This window comes from Triticum aestivum, chromosome 1B (assembly GCF_018294505.1).
Source record: "Triticum aestivum cultivar Chinese Spring chromosome 1B, IWGSC CS RefSeq v2.1, whole genome shotgun sequence".
Lineage (NCBI taxonomy): Eukaryota > Viridiplantae > Streptophyta > Magnoliopsida > Poales > Poaceae > Triticum > Triticum aestivum.
Window position 1 is genome coordinate 612,594,962 of NC_057795.1, and position 17,981 is coordinate 612,612,942.

Sequence of the window (17,981 nt, forward strand, 5' to 3'; positions counted from 1 at the left end):
TCCATTATAAAAATAAATAAATTAGTAGAGATATTTGAGATAAGTTGGATCATTCAAATATGAAAGGGGTCATAAATTAACCAACGAGATCGACTGCAGCGGAAGCAAAAATTATATCGTTGAATTCGTATCAAAAAATACAAATTCAGTGGTATAATTTTTGCTCCCGCCGTAGTCGGTCTTGTTGACTAAATTTAGAGTCAACCTAGATCTCGAAAAGAGCAGACACACTACCTTGTGAAATGGAGGAAGTGATCAAGATTTCAAAGAGGGAGTATTGTTTAGTAGGGGTGCACATCGGACTTTTCAAACAGTTCGCTTCGCTTATACTCCCTCTGTTCCTAAATATAAGTTTTTTTAGATATTCTAATATAGACTACATACGGAGAAAAATGAGTGAATCTACACTTAAAATACGTCTGTATTCATCCGTATGTAGTTCATATTGAAATATCTAAAAGGACTTATATTTAGGAACGAAGGAAGTTTTATGGCTGCAGTGATTTGAACAGATCCATTCAACTAGCTACCATGTGGTCGTGTGGGAGCCAGGAGCCCAGGATTGATGAACACAACGCATGCATGTAAGCGAATTGTTGGCAGTACATCGATGGTGTTGCTTTCGTTATCATGCAGGAATGAATAATTCAGGACGACGATGTACGTACAGAACAAAGTTGCCACTAACCGCAGGATCGATCTCGCTACTACTACGTTCAGATACCAAGCCTCCCGGCGCCTTCTCAATCCTCACGTGCTCGATCTCGATCGGTTGTGCACCGGACAAGACAAATCCTCCGGATGGAGGCAAAAAGAAACACCACTCGGTATTCTTATCTTTTTTTTAAGGAGCAGGTTAGCTTTTGTAAACAACGTTTAATTTGTAGTGGATAATCGCAAGTTGATTAAATGATTGGGTATGAATTCCCCTGTTGTTCACTTGCGCTAATATACAGTGTCTGCGAGCTTTGATGGATCGCAGATGACGTAGTACGTGGTGCAAGTGCGTCGTACTCCCTCCGTCCTACATAACTTGAACAAACGTTCTTATATTATTGGATAGAGAGAATAGTATCTTATTTATGACAGTTGGGACCGATGTACATATCTACGGTCAAAGCCAAAGTTTTAAAAAAAAGAAAAACCATCAAAGTGACGGTGGTTGGCGGGTGAAAGATAGTCTTGCACAAGGACAGACAAATTCTCAGTTATACCATGACCATCAACCATGTGTAGGTGGAGAAAAAGAAATTGAGGATGGAGCAAAAAATAACATAAACAACCTTTCTCTTTTTTTAAATACAGTACAAACATAGGCACTCATATATACGTACATACACCCATTCGAGTGACATAGCCAAGGGGGGCGAGCAGGGGGCAGACCCCCCCCCCCCCCCCCCCCCCCAAACGATATTCGACGGGGACTACGCTGGATTCACAGGAGGGCCTAATTTGACGCCTATCGCTAATTAGTATCTGGACATTAGTTTTTCTTTTTAGGCAAATATGAGTCTGACCATTACCAAGCACGTAGGCCTGACCTTCTATGTACCCAGTGTTGGATAGTCCAAACCCAAAATTGTTAGCCCACAGGTCACATACACATACAATCAGGTCGAACTGAGGGCATAGAAACACAATATACATCGCTTTTGCCATGCGTTTGCTCGACACCATCCTCGATCGTTTTCACCGCCGCCGCGGACCTAGGTCTTAATCGAGTGGCAGACATGCCGCATCAGCATCAGCCTGACTGACGAAGGTGTGGATTCCGCGCGCCGTTACGAGTCTACCACAAGCTAGCTGATCTACTAATTGGCAAACATCTCCTGCCTCGAGCTCTCGCAGCAGGGCTTGTGGGTCTTTCTAATCTCAACCAAGGTATGCCACATAGACATATTAATTTTACCTTCAGATTATACAAACTACTAGTTAGAATCAATTACAAAGGATATGCCTATTTTTATACTAATTAGACGTCTAGAATTGCATAAACCATGAAGAAGAAGAGACCATCAGTAACTAACAATTGAAGCCATTTGTTTTAATCACCCACTCTACTGATGAGAATGCAATGCGACATGTATACATTTTAGGAGCGAGAACGCTACAAAGGTTGACGTTTGATGGTTTGATGGGCCTGTTGTGGGTAGATATACATCTAGGCTAGTAAAATATTGTAGCCATTTCAATGTAATTGCAAAACAAATATTATCATTGTTTGTTTGATATTGTAATGAAAGTAGCTCAGGCCGCATTTCGTCAAAATGTATTACTATTTAAGTATTGATATACTTTGGGGTTGCATTTCATGCGCATTGTCCTCTTGCCCCCCCCCCCCCCCCCCCCCCCCCCCCCGCGTTCAAATCATGTCTCCGCCCCAGGCTCATCCTTCTTAGAGACTAAGCTGGCACATCATGTTGAGATTCACGTGTAGGATATATGTGCGGACGAGATCGATCGAACACCACAGACAACAACATAGAGAGCATATGTAAACATGATGACCTATACAGACGGTGTTATCAGTTATGCGCGCGCAAACTGGTCCTCTATCACAGCTGGCCACCCCACCCAGTTCGAACGTCCTGGCGTGGCAAGCAGGTTCCGATTGATCGGTCAATCGAGCATGACGCCTCCTATGTCACCGCACTGGAACCATACATTCGTGGTATGTGTGGTTAGGCAGAAATCCATATGGCCGGCCAGCCTCGAGCGACAGGGACACCGGTCGGCCGGGCCCAGTGAACCGATCGAAATCGGCGCCGTTAACTGAACACGAAGGATAGGAAGATCCACCAGCGGCACTACTTCTTTTTCGACGTACGCGAGCCACGTGGATTGTGCTGTGGACGCCCCAGGCCAAGTTCCAACAAAAAACTGTTGTATCGTCTGCGTGCGCGCGCATAATCCACGAATAGGCGTCGCTGCTGATCTCTCGAGACAAGCTTTTGTCTCGTTTTATATATAAAGTAACAATCGAACCAAGCACATGACATAACGATATAAGGTGGTGAGATGACCCTCTTACGACTTATCAGCCGGAGCCTTTCAAGAAAAAGAGAGAGAGCTGGGGGAGAAAAGGGAGAGTTTGCTGAGTTCGCTGGGGGAGCTAGGGAGGCTTTGAGATCAGGAAATTTAAGAGTCGGGATGGTTGGTGGCGTACCACTTGTGTTGCTATCATGCCCAAGTTTAATTACCAGCACTAGGCCACGAACCGCGCCCCTGCTCGTCTCCTTCCCCGAGCCGGACTGGAAGCAGATCGAGAGACTTCCTGGACTGGCGCCATGCCGCTCTCCCCCTCTCCTCCTCCTCCTCGTTCTCTCCGCCCCACCTCCCTCCTTCCTTCCCAGATCTAAGTGATTCTCCTCTCTCTTCTTCTCCTCCCCTGTTTCCTCTGCTTTCTTTTTCATTCGAGCGCTTCCAATGGATTCTCATGACACGCATATCCAGCTTCCTAACAAAGACCCTCTGGTCTTTGCGTAGGGTTTCAATCCTGATCCTGCGATTGAGATCAATATGCAAGGCCTATCCATCCAAGATCCACAAGTTATACATATCCAGGCTCACCAACATCATTCAGATCCGGCCAAAGAAAAAGATAGTGATGCAGCTTACAATATCTTGATGAAGCTGGCTGTTACTGGAGGACAGCCAAGAGCTCTCTCTCTGTCTCAGCGTAGTTCAGCAGTCTATGGCCAGAGCATGGAGGGAGAATTATCAGGGTATATCTCAACTTTCAAGGTACATATTTGTGGCACACTTTCAGTCCTTGCAATCTGCTATGTTCGTGTTCACTAGGCAGCCCTGGAGTATGGGATCTGATAATTTTTTGATTGAGTTCAAGGATCCTCAAGATCACAGTAAGGATATTCAGGATTATAAGTTTGACACCGTTTTCATTACTGTTCGTATTTATGGTGTCCCTGCTTGTTTCCGTTCTCAAGAACTGCTACTAAAGATTCTGAACACTTTGGGCCAACTTTCAGAATTTCATCCTTTTGTTCAAGCCATGCTTTCAGCAAAACCTGATTACATGTGGGGTACTATTAAGATGTCTGTCGCCAATCCTGTTAGAGATAAGATATAGATATCTTTTCCTGAGAATTTTGCATCCTGGGTCTATTTGTTCTATGAGAAGATTGGTAGGATTTGCACCTTCTGTGGTCAGCTGTTTCATAGCGTGCAACACTGTGACACTAGGAATAATTTGCTGATTTCTAGACAGAGGCTAAACATTCAGTTACAACAGATTCCTGCGGCTAGATTTGGATAGTGGATGAATAAGATTGAGCTCATCCCAGCTGCTAATACTGAACAATCTCCTAAGAGTTCAGAATCTGTTTTCTCCACTTTTTCAAATCCTCAACTCATCAGGTTACAGAAACAGTCTCAGCAACAAAGGCAAGATAGAGCCAAGACTATCTTGCCTTCTAACACTATTCCTCTTCAAGCTCAAAAAACCAATTGAAAAATGTTACAATGCAAATCCACAGGGGAGATCACTCAGGTTCGCTTCCAGAAGGGATCCAGGGGCAGAGCCAACACCTTGTTCATCTTTCTCATGCCCATTGCACTACTGTTCCTGCTCCGAGCGGTGCTCCATTGACTACAGTGGTGGATGCTCCACCAAACACAGTTGTTACGGATGCAGAGATAAGGTGGTGCATTTATGTGGGAGACAAGCTGATTGAAAGTACTGACCCTCCTCTGCAGACGACTGTCTCCAAGTCGGTACCGGTTCAGGCGGGCGAAAAAAACCAGACAGGCCCATCAACTGATCCTGTTTTGGAACCTCAGTTTTCAGCTGCAGGTGAAATGGACATTCCGAGACAAATTCATGGGCCACAGCTGGGCCAACAGCAGTACCAACCCACTCAAATATTGCAAGGACAGAAAGGTATTTGTATGCTTCAATCCACGGCTGCCTCTCCGTCTTCAACCCTGCACACCTCTCGTCAGCCTGAACCAGCAAACCCCAATTCTTCCCCAAATCTGCTCAGTTTGCCTGCACACTCTGCTCCTCTCACTTCTCAGAACCCAGCTATGCCTACTCTCACTGCCACTATGGAGAACATTTTTCCAATACAGAGAGGCATCACTACTCTTTACCCTAGACCTTTGTCCTCTCCATCTTCCTCCTGGCGCAGACTCCCTTCTCCACCAAAGCTCTCTCCTAAACGACCTATTGCAGCCATTCTGAATCCCCCATTGCCGCCGTCGAAGCGACTGGAGTTGACTGGCCCTTCAGATGCACCTCCTTCCGCTCAGGAAGGCCCGACGGTCGGCGGAATTGTTGCGGGCGCAGTTCGAGCCCCCGTTTCGTCGTCGCTCGATCCCCTAGCTGGACCGGGCCTGCTCGGAGCGCCTCCTTCTAGCCTCGCCCCTCTCGCTCATGCCTCCGCCACTCGATCTGGGTCCTCTCCCCCTCTCCGATCTGGAGACCCAACAGGAAGCGCCCGCCTTGCCGCCGATTCCCCCTCTCGTTCCTTGCCAGAACCTCATATTACTAGAAATCCATCGGTCGACAGGAGCTGCCGTCGATCTACTGCTTCTAGATGGGATGTTCCCCCAACTGGAAATCTGGAGGTATGCGTGCCTCTGCCAACCACTTTCCTCGCCGTTGCTATGGTGATAACACTTGGCATCGGGAGGTTGTATCCAATCCGATGGTTGGTAGCAGTATGCTGTGCGGAAGCAGCAGCAAATTTGTGGCAAACTTGGATGTCAATCCCGCTGTTAACCAAATCAGCCTTACTGAGGAACAACGTAGAGAGGCAGCAGCAAGCTATGATCCATACCCAATTAGGACGCCTTCCCACTCTCTCAGTGCAGATGCAGATAGCTCTTACAAGGGTTCTATCTCTCCTCCTAGACATGATCGCTTCCAGTACATGGGTTTGGATGATGGTCATAGCCCATACGGCACCACAGGTCAGGCCCCCGTGGAAAATCAAGATAACACTAGCTCCACTCGCCAAGGTGTTCCGATGGATCTTCTCATTGGTCAGCAAGCAGATAACAATGGGGTTACCAACATGGAATTTGGCAATCAAGGAGAGGATGGCATGGATTTCTCTGTTTCTTGGGCAGCGGCGCATGGCCCTAACGCGCCTCATGAGACATGAAGGCAATAGCTTGGAACTGCCGAGGTATGGACAGGGGCCTTGGCAGTGAAAGAATGTTATACCTTGCTAACTTGATGCGGTCTACTCGAGCTCAGGTAACATTTGTTTCTGAAATTAAATCTTCCAAAGTCCGTTCCATTGATCTTGTTAATAGGTTTGACGTGTCTAATGCTTTTGTTGTTCCTTCTAGACGTACTGCAAGTGGTCTTTGGCTTATGTGGAATGATGAGCTCAAAGTCACTGTTCATGTTGCCACTTTCCACTATATATTAGCTAATGTTATCCATGTAGCCTCTGGGGTCAATTTTTGTTTGATGTGTATATATGGTGACCCGTACCACAAGCAGACTTCGGTCATCTGGGACCAAGTTGCTGCTTTTGTCTATGATAACCTAGGTAAACCCATGGTTTGTATGGGAGACTTGAACGGCATCTTGTATGATATTGATGGGTGTAATGGCAATATTAACTACTCATGCTTTTCGTTCTCTTGTCAAAAATTGTGGTCTGTTTGATATTGGTTATAGCGGTCCGGCATACACTTGGCGTGGTAGGCATAACACTTCTAAACCCATTCACAGACGTCTTGATCGATGTCTGGTTAACTCTCAGTGGTGCTCTTTTTATCCCAACACTAAGGTTTTAAATCTGCCTATCATTCTCAGTGATCATGCCCCTATTTTAATCTCTACTGATGGTAATTTTGTGAGACCTAAACAAACTTTCAAATTTGAAAACTGGTGGCTTATGGAACAAGACTTCCACTCCTTCACTAAGAATATTTGGAACAATGCTTCTCATATTTCTTTTGCAGCAAAATCTTCCTATCTTGTAGGATCTCTCAAAACTTGGTGCAGGAAGAAAAAACCACTTCAAAATGAGCTTTCGGCCTTGGAGTCAAAAATCAATGAATTTGTTAGAATACGTAATGGGCCTAATGGGTCCGTTACTCTTAGGGTTAATTAGAGATAAGGGTCGCTTGCTTAGGGGTCAAGTAAGCCTTGCTTGGGAGTCAAGTAAACCTCTCTATATAAAGAGAGGAGATGTATCAATCTAATCAGGCAAGAATTAAGAAGGAAATCCCTTCCCTCTTGCCCGGCCGTGGGCAGAAAGGCCCCCGGCCGGCCCTCTCGCGCCCTCCTTCTAGCAGCGCCATAACAATTTGGTATCAGTTAGCTTCGGTTCGATCATGTCTTCACCACCGCCAAGCCCGTCTCTTCTGCTGCCGGTCACATTGTCGCCTCCGGCGACCACCACGACCGTCACCCCGCTCCTGCCCGCGCCGGGATCCTCTGTCGCGCCCGCCCCCACCGTCCTCACCTGGGAGGACATGTCCGGGGTGCTGCGGGACCTAACCCAGGCGGTCCAGGAGATCCACCTATTCTTGGCCGGGTCCTACGGGCCGCATTCGGTTGCGCCGCCCATCGCCGCCCCCGCGCCGCCGTGGCTACCGTGGCAGCCGCCACACCAGGCGGCCTTCGCCGTGCTCGCCGGGCCGCTGCAGCTGCCATCCATCGCCACCACCGCCCAGCCCTGGTTGTAGTGGCAGCCGCCGCTCCTGGCGGCCTCCGCCGCGCCCGGCACGACAGCGCAGCAGCCGCTGCAGCTGCAGCAGCCCCCGGCGGTCAGCTCCGCCGCCCAGTATGGGATGCCCTACGACGGGAGTGCGACGACCTCGTTCCCATCAGCGCCGCCGCCATCCCAGGGCGTCCACATCCAGCAGATCAAGTCCCTGCCATCGCCGTTACCGCTTCCGTCTTGGATCGCTACCCGCCACGTGTCGGCGGCGGTGAGGCTGCAGGCTGCTGCGCGCGGCCTCCTAGCGCGTCGGCGTGTGTGGGAGATGCGTGGTCTGCAGCTGCCGCTCCTCCAAGTTGCCCTTCACTGCGCAAAGGATCTCGATCTCGTCCGCTACGTCGGGGATCTTGGGCATGTGGTTTCCCCCACGGGAGGCCGGCATGCTGTTTTTCCCGCGGGCAGCGACCTCAAAGTCTGCGACATCGGCGGTTGGGGGGGCGCACCCCTCCTCGTCATTCTCCATGGCAAGCCCTCCACTCTTTCATGTGCGGTGCAGACCAACAGCCATCCGACAGGGAGAAGGCATGGTATCACCGATAGGAGCGCACCGCGTAGCACCACTGCATTACGCCACCGGCCGCCGCGAGGGCACCTCTGCTGGTCACTCTTGCGACCACTTCCAGGTGGCCATACACATGCACTCCTTTTGTCCAGGTGGTGTCCATGGGATCCAGGTGGCTGTACACGTGCATGCCCAACGAGCGGATGGTGTCCACTTTTTGTTAAGGGGTCCAAAATAAAGCGTCCCAGTCCATTTTAGGTTGAGAATAATAAAACAAGCCGAGATGTAAAAGGCTTGTTTTTAGGTGTTAGGTTTGTGTTGCGTCGAGTCATGGTTATAAGTTGGTTAGGCTGCAGCTCGAGGACAAGCTGCATGTCCAGGTGGGGTGTAGTGTTAGAATACGTAATGGGCCTAATGGGTCCGTTAGTCTTAGGGTTAATTAGAGATAAGGGTCGCTTGCTTAGGGGTCAAGTAAGCCTTGCTTGGGAGTCAAGTAAACCTCTCTATATAAAGAGAGGAGATGTATCAATCTAATCAGGCAAGAATTAAGAAGGAAATCCCTTCCCTCTTGCCCGGCCGTGGGCAGAAAGGCCCCCGGCCGGCCCTCTTGCGCCCTCCTTCTAGCAGCGCCATAATAGAATTGCAACAACTTCCTCTTCATCGGCAAAATCAAGATCTCCAATGTTCTCTTACGGCAAGTTATGAATTAACGCTTTCTAAGATTAATCAATATTATAAGCAAAGGAGTAAGAAGAATTGGGTTTCTAAAGGTGACCGTAATACTAAATTTTTTCATCAGGCTGTTATTAAGCGTAGGAAGAGAAATAATATATGTTCTATTAAGGATGAACATGACCTCATTCACTGTAATCCTAATGCCATTATGCAAACCTTTGTGAACTACTTCAACTATATTTTTTCATCCCCTAATGCGAATGTTTGTCCACCTTTTCCTCTTCATCAGGGGTACAATCATAACAATGATCCTACTTATTCCATTCCGGATAACGCTGAAATCTTGCAGATTCTCAAAGATATGAAGCTTAACGCTTCTCCTGGACCTGATGGTTTCAATGTTGAATTTTATTTAGCTACTTGGGACTGGATTGGGGAAGAGGTAACTCAACTTGTTACTAATTTTTATCAAACAACTACCCTTCCTTCTCATATTAATAACACCAATATTGCTCTCATTCCTAATAAATTGGTGCCCCTGCTTCCTACTGATTACAGGCCTATTAGCCTTTGTAACGTGATTTACAAAATCATTGCCAAGTCTTTGGCTAATAGACTTAAATCTCACCTTCCTGATTATATTGATCCTGCTCAACAAGCTTTTATTCAAGGTAGGCGTATTAGTGATAACATCATTATTGCTCAGGAGATTGCTCACTCTTTTTCACTTAAATCTTGGAATCATAGTGCTTTCATGCTTAAAATAGATCTTGCTAAAGCTTTTGATGGTTTGGAATAGAACTTCATAGTTTCTGCCTTAACACGTAAAGGGCTGCATGGTCATTTCATTAATTTGATTCATGCGTGTATCTCCTCGCCTACTTTCTCTGTGCTTATTAATGGTCAGCCCTCTCAAAAATTTAAGAGCTCCAGAGGTATCAGACAGGGTTGTCCCATGTCGCCTTATTTGTTTGTTTTGGCCATTAATGAGCTCTCCATTATGCTCAATGAAGCTTTGAGGGCCAATCATTTACAAGGTATTTCACTTAGACCAAATTGCCCTTCTGTGCATTTTTTGTTGTTTGCAGACGATCTCCTTGTGTGTGGACAGGCCACTTGTCAGGAAGCTCAGGCTATGGCCAACCTCATTCATCATTTCTGTGCTAGCTCTGGTCAAACACCCAATTGGAACAAATCTGCTATTCTTTTCAGTTCCCATGTTCCCCAACAGGTTATGGATGACATTAAAATCATTTTTCCAGTGGCTACCCTTGATAATAACTTTACTCACCTTGGTCATCCTCTCATCCTTCCTGCTAATAATAGAGCAACTGCTTACAACTTTGTCTTGGGAAATTTTTTAAATAAGTTGCCCTCTTATAAAGCTAACATGCTCTCTCATGCTGCTAGATTAGAATTAATTCACGTTGTCTTTTCGGCCATTCCTGTTTATTATATGTCCAATATTCTTTTTCCTAAAAAATTCATTGCAAAACTTACTGCAGTAATTAGGAACTTCTGGTGGACAGGTATTAGAGAAACAGATTCCAGGAAAAGCCTTTGTCTTCGAGCTTGGAAGGACATTTCCAATTCCAAATCAGAAGGAGGGTTAGGTATAAGAAACTTGAAGGCAATCAATGAGAGTCTCATTCTGGCTGCAGCCTGGAGGTTAGTAAATAATCCATCTTCACATTTATACTCTGTTCTCTGAGCGAAATATTTTCCTAACACCACTATTTGGAAGGCTACTCCTGCTCCTCCCAAATCTGCTTTTTGGGCTTCTATCCTCAAAATGTTTCCCAATATTAAGAATCATGCTTTCTATCAGCTTACTCAAGGAAATATCAGTTTATGGAGTATGCCTTGGTGTACCCACTGGAATACTATTCATGACTATCTCATTCCTCAGCATTCATGCCTTGTTTATCCGTCTTTAGTTAGGGATCTTTGGATGGCTGATAACAAAACTTGGAACCATCAACTCTTTCAACTTTTCCGGGAGCCGCTGGCTTCTCATATCATTAATACTGACATTATTCAGGATGATAATGATGATTTGCTTTGTTGGCCTTTAGCGAAGAATGGTAGTTGTTCTCCTAAATCTGCTTACAATTTTTTGCTTACAAAACATTCATGCCCATCCTAGAACAACTCCCTCTCAAGTTTCTGCGGACTTAAAAAACTTTCTCAATATGGTGTGGAAGCACAAATCGTTGCTTCCGCTTGGCGTCTTCTCATCAACGCTCTGCCTAGTGGTATGAGAGCAGGAAGATTCTCCAACCATATTCCTCAAATTTGCTCCAGATGTACTCAACAAGAGGATGATTTTCATCTTTTTTTTCCTTTGTCATTTTGCTAGAGCTGTCTGGTTTGCTCATCCTTGGTATATTAGATCTGATGCTCTCGTTCATAATCAGGACTCTTTGCTTACCACCATTACTTCTTTAATGGGTTCACATCATTCTCATGCTTCGTTCCAGAATATTTTCAATTTTTTATGGACTTTATGGAAAGCTAGGAATGATTGTCTTTTCGAGCGCAGGAAAGGGCATCCTAATAGGATCCACATTATGGCTGCTAGTATGGATTGTGCAATGCAGGCTGAGGCACTTTTGTCATCTGATGACCAACATAATGTTACTAACAATCTTCATAATGAACAGCAAATTCCTATACAGGGCAAATCCATCCAATCTGATCTCATTATTAAGGGGCCGAAGATTTATTCCGATGCGGCTTTTTGAACTTCAAAAATACTAGGTGCTCTTCGAGGACAGGTTGGTACAGGTATTGGTATCTACTTTTCTCTCCCTGCTGATCATGGGGAGCTCAACATTCAGATTCAAGCTTCTGCACCTGTAACCATTGATCCCATTCAGGCGGAAGCCACGGCCCTGACTTGTGCTGCTTTGCTAGCAAACTTCTTAAATGTGCAGCAGCCTACTTTTTTAACCGACTGTCTTCCGCTTGCTTCTGCAGTAGCTTCTAAGAATATCTCCCATCCTGCTACGCCTTGGAATATTAGAAATTACTTGGCTTCTTTTATTAAAAGTTATACTAATCTCATTGCTCAGGTCTTTCATATTTCCAGGAATCTAAATGGAGTAGCTCACAACCTTGCTCAGCAGGTGTATCAGGCAACAAATCAACCTATAATGTCTTGCTCAACTCGATCACATGCTGCAGACCTCTGTCCAGTGGCGGCAGCTTTAGCTCACTTCTCTGTAACAGGTTACCGTCTACACAAGGTGTACTGCTACTAAGCTCAAAGGACGCTTCAACAAAGTTGTGATTTCTAGGCTTCTTCTTCAAAGCTTTCTTCAGGATTGAAGACACTTTCACGCTTCTTCTTTCTTTCAAGATAGATCTACTAAGTGCCCTTCTCTCATTCTTTTAGCTGCAGATCAACTGGTTGACTTGTTTCAACCTACCTTTGCTATTCCATTCAGCTTCTTTTTCTGGCTGTATCTCCTGCTCTGTATTCTCTGGCCTCTGAACCTTGTAATGACTCTTTAAGCTGTCAATGGAAATTGGGCACCTTCCTGGTGCCTTGCTTTGTTCAAAAAATAAATAAATTACCAGCACTATCTCCAGTTTAGCTCGCTCGGTTGCGTCTGAAGGGCGAACCAGCAAGGTGTGCGGGGCTGGACAGACATGACGCGCGCCCATCAGCACGCACCGCGGCCGGCGGACATCGACGCACGCACGCATGTACCCGGCCGCATCCGCACGCCGGTGATATACGAAAAAAGTTCAAAACAAATCTTGAAACTGTAGACGAAAGCTAAATCAAATTCTGAACTTTAAATCCCGAAAATTGGCACTCCGAACTTGTAATCCCGGTCTATTTTGAACCCTAGAACTGTTTGGCACACCGGGAGTAACAAAATCCCGGCTAGGATAACCTGGTACTCAGAATTTGGGCCGGCCCACTATAACACAACAAGAAATTATGAACTTTAAAATATATTCGCGCATTTCTAAATTTTCCAGAAGTTAAAAAATATTCATGTTTCTATTTATCGCACAAATTTAATTCATTTTGTGTTTTTATTTTTTCTGGAATTTTGAAATTCTATTCGCATTTTTAAAAGCTGTTTGTGATTCTAAAAACAACTATAAAAAATGTTCAGAGTTTCAACAGTTTTTCACATGCTATGAAAATGTTTCGGATTTTCAAAAATTGTGTCACATTTATAAATAATGTTTTTATAATTTTGTAAATAATTTTTTAGAAAATGTTTTGGATCGTTGGCTACGTACTCGTCTGGGCTGGCCAACCAGACATGAAGCGAGCTTTTCTTTTCTGAAATCTGAACAAAAAATTTAAGTGCGAACACTTTTTGAAACATAAACATAATTTTAATGTGTGAATGCTTTTTGAAAATTTAAAAAATAGGAACAAATTTCGAAATCTGAACAAATTGTAAGAAAATATTTTGTGACATCTAAAAAATATCGGAGGTTTTAAGAAAATGTGCGGACCAATTCAAACAAATGTTTATATAATGTATAATAATATTTGTGTGATTCAAAAAAATGATTCGTACATTCAAAAAAATGTAGCATTTGAATAATGTTCACGAGTTTCAAAAAATGTGTTCGTGACATTTTCAAACAAAAATGTGTGTACAATGTAAAGAAAAAGTGTGCGTGTTGTAAAAAATTGTGTCTTACATTTAACAGAATATACTTGGCATGTGTTTGAAAAAAGTGTCTACATATTTAAAAATGTTGAACCATGCAGAAGAGTATTTGTTGGTTTTATAAAATGTTTATTGTCATTAAGAAAATGTAAACATGCATTTGGAAAAAATATAACCATGTATTCAAAGAAAATGAAAAAAATAATAATTTAAAAATGTACATAATGTATATGGAAGTATCAAATTTTATAAAAATATTTTTTATGTGTGAATTAAAAATGTATATTGGATACGAAGAAAAAATAGACATGAGTAAAAAAAGAAAAGAAAAAAAACAGAAAAAAAACAAAGAAAACTCAGAGCAGTGTGCACGTGCGAGCGACGATGTTAATCGGCTGGCCTAATTCAGCAAATACCGGCTAAGTCCTCTCAAGATTTAAAATAAACCGGGATAAGGAAGTTTGGTGTGCTGATTTCAGGGATTGAGAGCTCAGAGTTTGATTTAACTTTCGCCGACAAATTCAATGTTTGTTTTGGACTTTTTCCGTGATATACGCATATGCATGCATGAGTCGTCCGCCGCCACGCACGCACCGGCCGATGCCGCCATCGGCATCTGCTCCCGTAGCGAGCGAGGGGGCCACACACACACACGAACAATCTTTTTAAAAGCAAGGAATGGAACAGCGAAAGCGAACGACTGATGATAGAACAAAGAAACGTCAACGAGCTGCGTGTGTGGTCGCCAAACATAGAAAGATTTCGGGCCGGGACGAGACGAGACGAGATGACAGACCGTCCGGTGCCGCGGGCTGATGGAGACGGGCATCGATGGCGATCCTGCAAACGAAATCGTAGAAAATCGCCGAGGAAGCTGCTGGGAATCTAGCTGTGTCATCGCTACGTGGCCTCGTGCGGTAATTTCATTCATACGATTCTTCTATTATTGGGGGCGATCGAAAGCGACCTCCGTACCTCCTCCAAAATACTCATGTCCTGACATACGGCGCACGTAGGTGCCCACCGGGACACCTGGTCATGGGAAAAGACGTCATTTTTTATCTTCAGGATGGATCCTTTATTTGGTTTTCGCCTCTAGGTCACCTTGCCGCGGCGATGGGTCAGTGAGCAGTGACCGTGAGCCCCTAGTGCTACTTCCTTCGTTCTTAAAAGAAAAAAAATATATAAGGCCTCTTTTGGTTTAAAGGAATCTTATAGAAATTTCATAGAATATGATATCAATTAGAAAAATTCTTTTAGAGCTCTTTGATTTGTAGGAACGGAATCCTATTTCTATGGAGGAATTCTTCCTATCCTCCACATTTCATAGAAAAGTAAACATTAACTTAGACTCAATGAAAAAAAATCCTATTATGTGAATCAAAGGGCATCTCCTTTCCTATTCTTACTCTTAGGATTTGAGATACATGCCATCTCATTTCGTATGACTTTTTTACTCCTACGATTTTCCTACACTATGGACCAAAAGAGGCCTAAGTATTTTTTTCAATGTGAACTACATATACGAAGTAAAATGAGTAAATCCACATTTTAAAATATGTCTATATGCATTCATATGTAGTCTGCATTGAAATTTATTAAAAGACTTACATTTAAAACGGATGGAGTAGATGAAACGTTGTTGCAGCTGTGAGTGGATTTTTGGAACCTGGATGTATTGGGGGATCTTATTTTAAATACTTTAAAATTCACATTTAAAGTTCCAGAAAATACCAAAAAGAATTACACGTGATAATATGCATGTATATTACAGATGTGTAAAGTTTGGTGATGAAATAATTAAACATGTAAGCTATAAAAAATAAATAAAATGATGATTTCTAAATAATGAATAATACATGCACTATTCGTCTTTTCAAAATCACAAATTTTTCATTTTTGTGTAACTCACACGGCTACTTATTTCAGCATCAAAATTTGCACATGTGTAACATACATCCATATAAACATGTTGATTTATTTTCAGGATTTTTGAAAACTTGAAAATAGCATTTTGACACTATTCAAAATATAGGGCTCCAATGCACCCGTCCTCCAAACTGACTTTTTGCTATTCTAGGTCAGTTGGTTGCAATCTACTAGTAACCATCATGTTCACCGGGACACCTGTTCACCGGAAAAGACGTCGTTTTGGATCTTCAGGATGGCTGTTTTATTTGGTTTTCGCTTCGCCTCTCGGTCACCTTGCCACGGCCATGGGTCAGTGAGCAGTGACTGTGACCCGCTAGCTGCTACTAGCTGGGAACGTTGCTCTAGATCAGTTGTGGGTGCAATCTAATCATCATGCCTTTTCGGCTTGGTATATCTAGAGCAACGTCTTTAGGCATGCTCTCCTCACAATCAAGTTTTTCGCCATCGATTCCAATAAATTATTTGTTTCAAATTTACATTACAAAAATACCTGTGAGCACTTTTGTTTTCATTTACATATGAACACTTTTCTTTTTTCAAGTTTCGCTCCTATGCAGGAAAATATTAATATTTTTGGGCAAACTACATGTGAGCACTTTTATTTCATTTACATATTCTGTAAAGTCATGTGCTAACGTTCCAAAAATATTTTTCTGGAGTGCTCATATTTCTCCTACATGGAGCAAGCTATGTTCAACTATTCACGTCTGATTTATGAACTTTTCCAAAATTTACTATTAGTATTCCTCTTTTTAAAACTTCTAACTTAAGGTACCATGTGTAGTGCCTTCCAAATTGTTTTTAGCGGAAATGCTCTAGACCTTTTCAACATGGAACATGCTGCGTTACATTGTTCTTGTCAAAGTTAGGCATGTTTCTGAAACCGTCTGCTACTCCCTCTGTTTACAAATATATGATGTTTTGTGTATTTTAATATGGACTACATACGAACTGAATAAGTGAATAAACACACTAACACGTGCCTATATACATTTGAGCTTCACTTTTGGCAGTAGCTTTATATTACACTATTATGCACAAATGCATATTCATTTCCCATATAGAAAATATTTATGAAAAATCAAATGTTTGCTAGGAATAGTTCAAACATTTACTTGTATCTTATTGTCCCCTAAAAAAACGTGTACCTTATTGATATTTTATTGTAAAAATCTAAACATGGCCAACAACAAATATACTTATTCTATTGAAAATATCTATTTGTTTAACAAGTTTATTAAAAAAAATCCACTTCATTTAGACCTATAATATAAATAAAATAAAATTGATATTCAATGATGCTGACTTTACCGGTACCTTGTGCACATTTGCGCGCAGCAGTCACTGGTATATTGGCACTGTCAATCGGGATGGGGCGCCCCATGTGATTGTCGAAAGAGTGACTGCGCACGTACCACGGTGCCGGCGTTTGATTCAGAGATGGACCTCTTTGGGGCGGGTGAACGGAAGGAAATGATACAACGTGCAAGTAGCAACGTCACTGAAATCACCCACCCAACGTGCAAGTGCATCATCCCCTGCAAAAGAAATGGACGTGCAAGTGCCGCCGTCAATGGTGCACGCCGCCGTTAGCTCCAAGCCCGGGGACGGACGTACCGATGGCATGCTGGGAAACCACGAGGCAGGACATGAGTTTGCGCACGACGCCGCGGCAAAGTCTCTTAGAGCATCTCCAGCCGCGCCTCCAACAGACCCTTCCCAGACATTTTTTTTCCGCGCCGGTGCCGAAAAAACGGCCCAGTCGCCCCCTAGAAGCCCGTTTTTTGCCGGCTCGGATCGAAATTGGTGCCGGCGGACCCAGGCAGAACCCGGCGCCTTTGGGGGCGCCTGGGGCGCTGGCACAAGCGAAAAGGGCGCGTGGGTCCGTCCCGTCGGTCAGTTGAGCGTCTCTTCCCGCCGTTTCTTCCCGCTTTTCCCCCACTCCCCTCCCATTTGCTCCTTTCCTCCCGCCATTCTCCCTCCCGCTCGCCTCCCACCCGGCCGCCATGCCACCGAAGAAGTACGCTGTCCCCCGCGCCGCGGCGACCGCGACCGCCTTCATCGCCAAGCCGATGCAGAGGGCGCCGCCGTTCAAGCCGCCGGGCATGTCAAACGCCGATTGGAGGGTGGAAGTACAGCGACGAGAGGCCGTCACCGCCGACCGGCGCAACAGGGCCCTCGCCAAGAAGGCCGTGACAACGCGGCGCGCGCGGCTGCGGGTGCCGCTGCCGCTGCCGAGGCCGAGGCGACTCGCGCGGGGATGATGAACCCCCCGGCAACCACGCGCTGTTCGCGCCCTGGGGCCAGCAGGGTGTCGGGTCTCCGACGCCGCAGCCATGGGGTCGCCGGGCTACACCGACGGGGACGCACACGGTGGGTTCAACCCAAACGTCACTTCCCCCATGGCCACCCCGCCCAGCGCACACCCTCGCCCGCCTTCACCGGCGTGCAGTACCCTCCATACAACTACTCGCCGCTCGCGTACGCGTCCTCCCCGACGCCCCCTCTTCACCGTTGCGC

The 17,981-nt window shown here is 44.8% G+C and overlaps 1 protein-coding gene across 1 annotated transcript; it reads left to right on the forward strand.

Moving 5' to 3' along the window:
• The first annotated feature begins 3,091 nt into the window (after positions 1-3,091).
• LOC123142328 (proline-rich protein 36) lies at positions 3,092-6,607 on the forward strand. Its single transcript, XM_044561296.1, has 2 exons — positions 3,092-6,223; positions 6,319-6,607. Exon 1 carries the CDS (start codon positions 4,483-4,485, stop codon positions 6,175-6,177), a length of 1,695 nt encoding a protein of 564 aa, XP_044417231.1. The 5' UTR covers positions 3,092-4,482; the 3' UTR covers positions 6,178-6,223; positions 6,319-6,607.
• Positions 6,608-17,981: the final 11,374 nt, after the last annotated feature.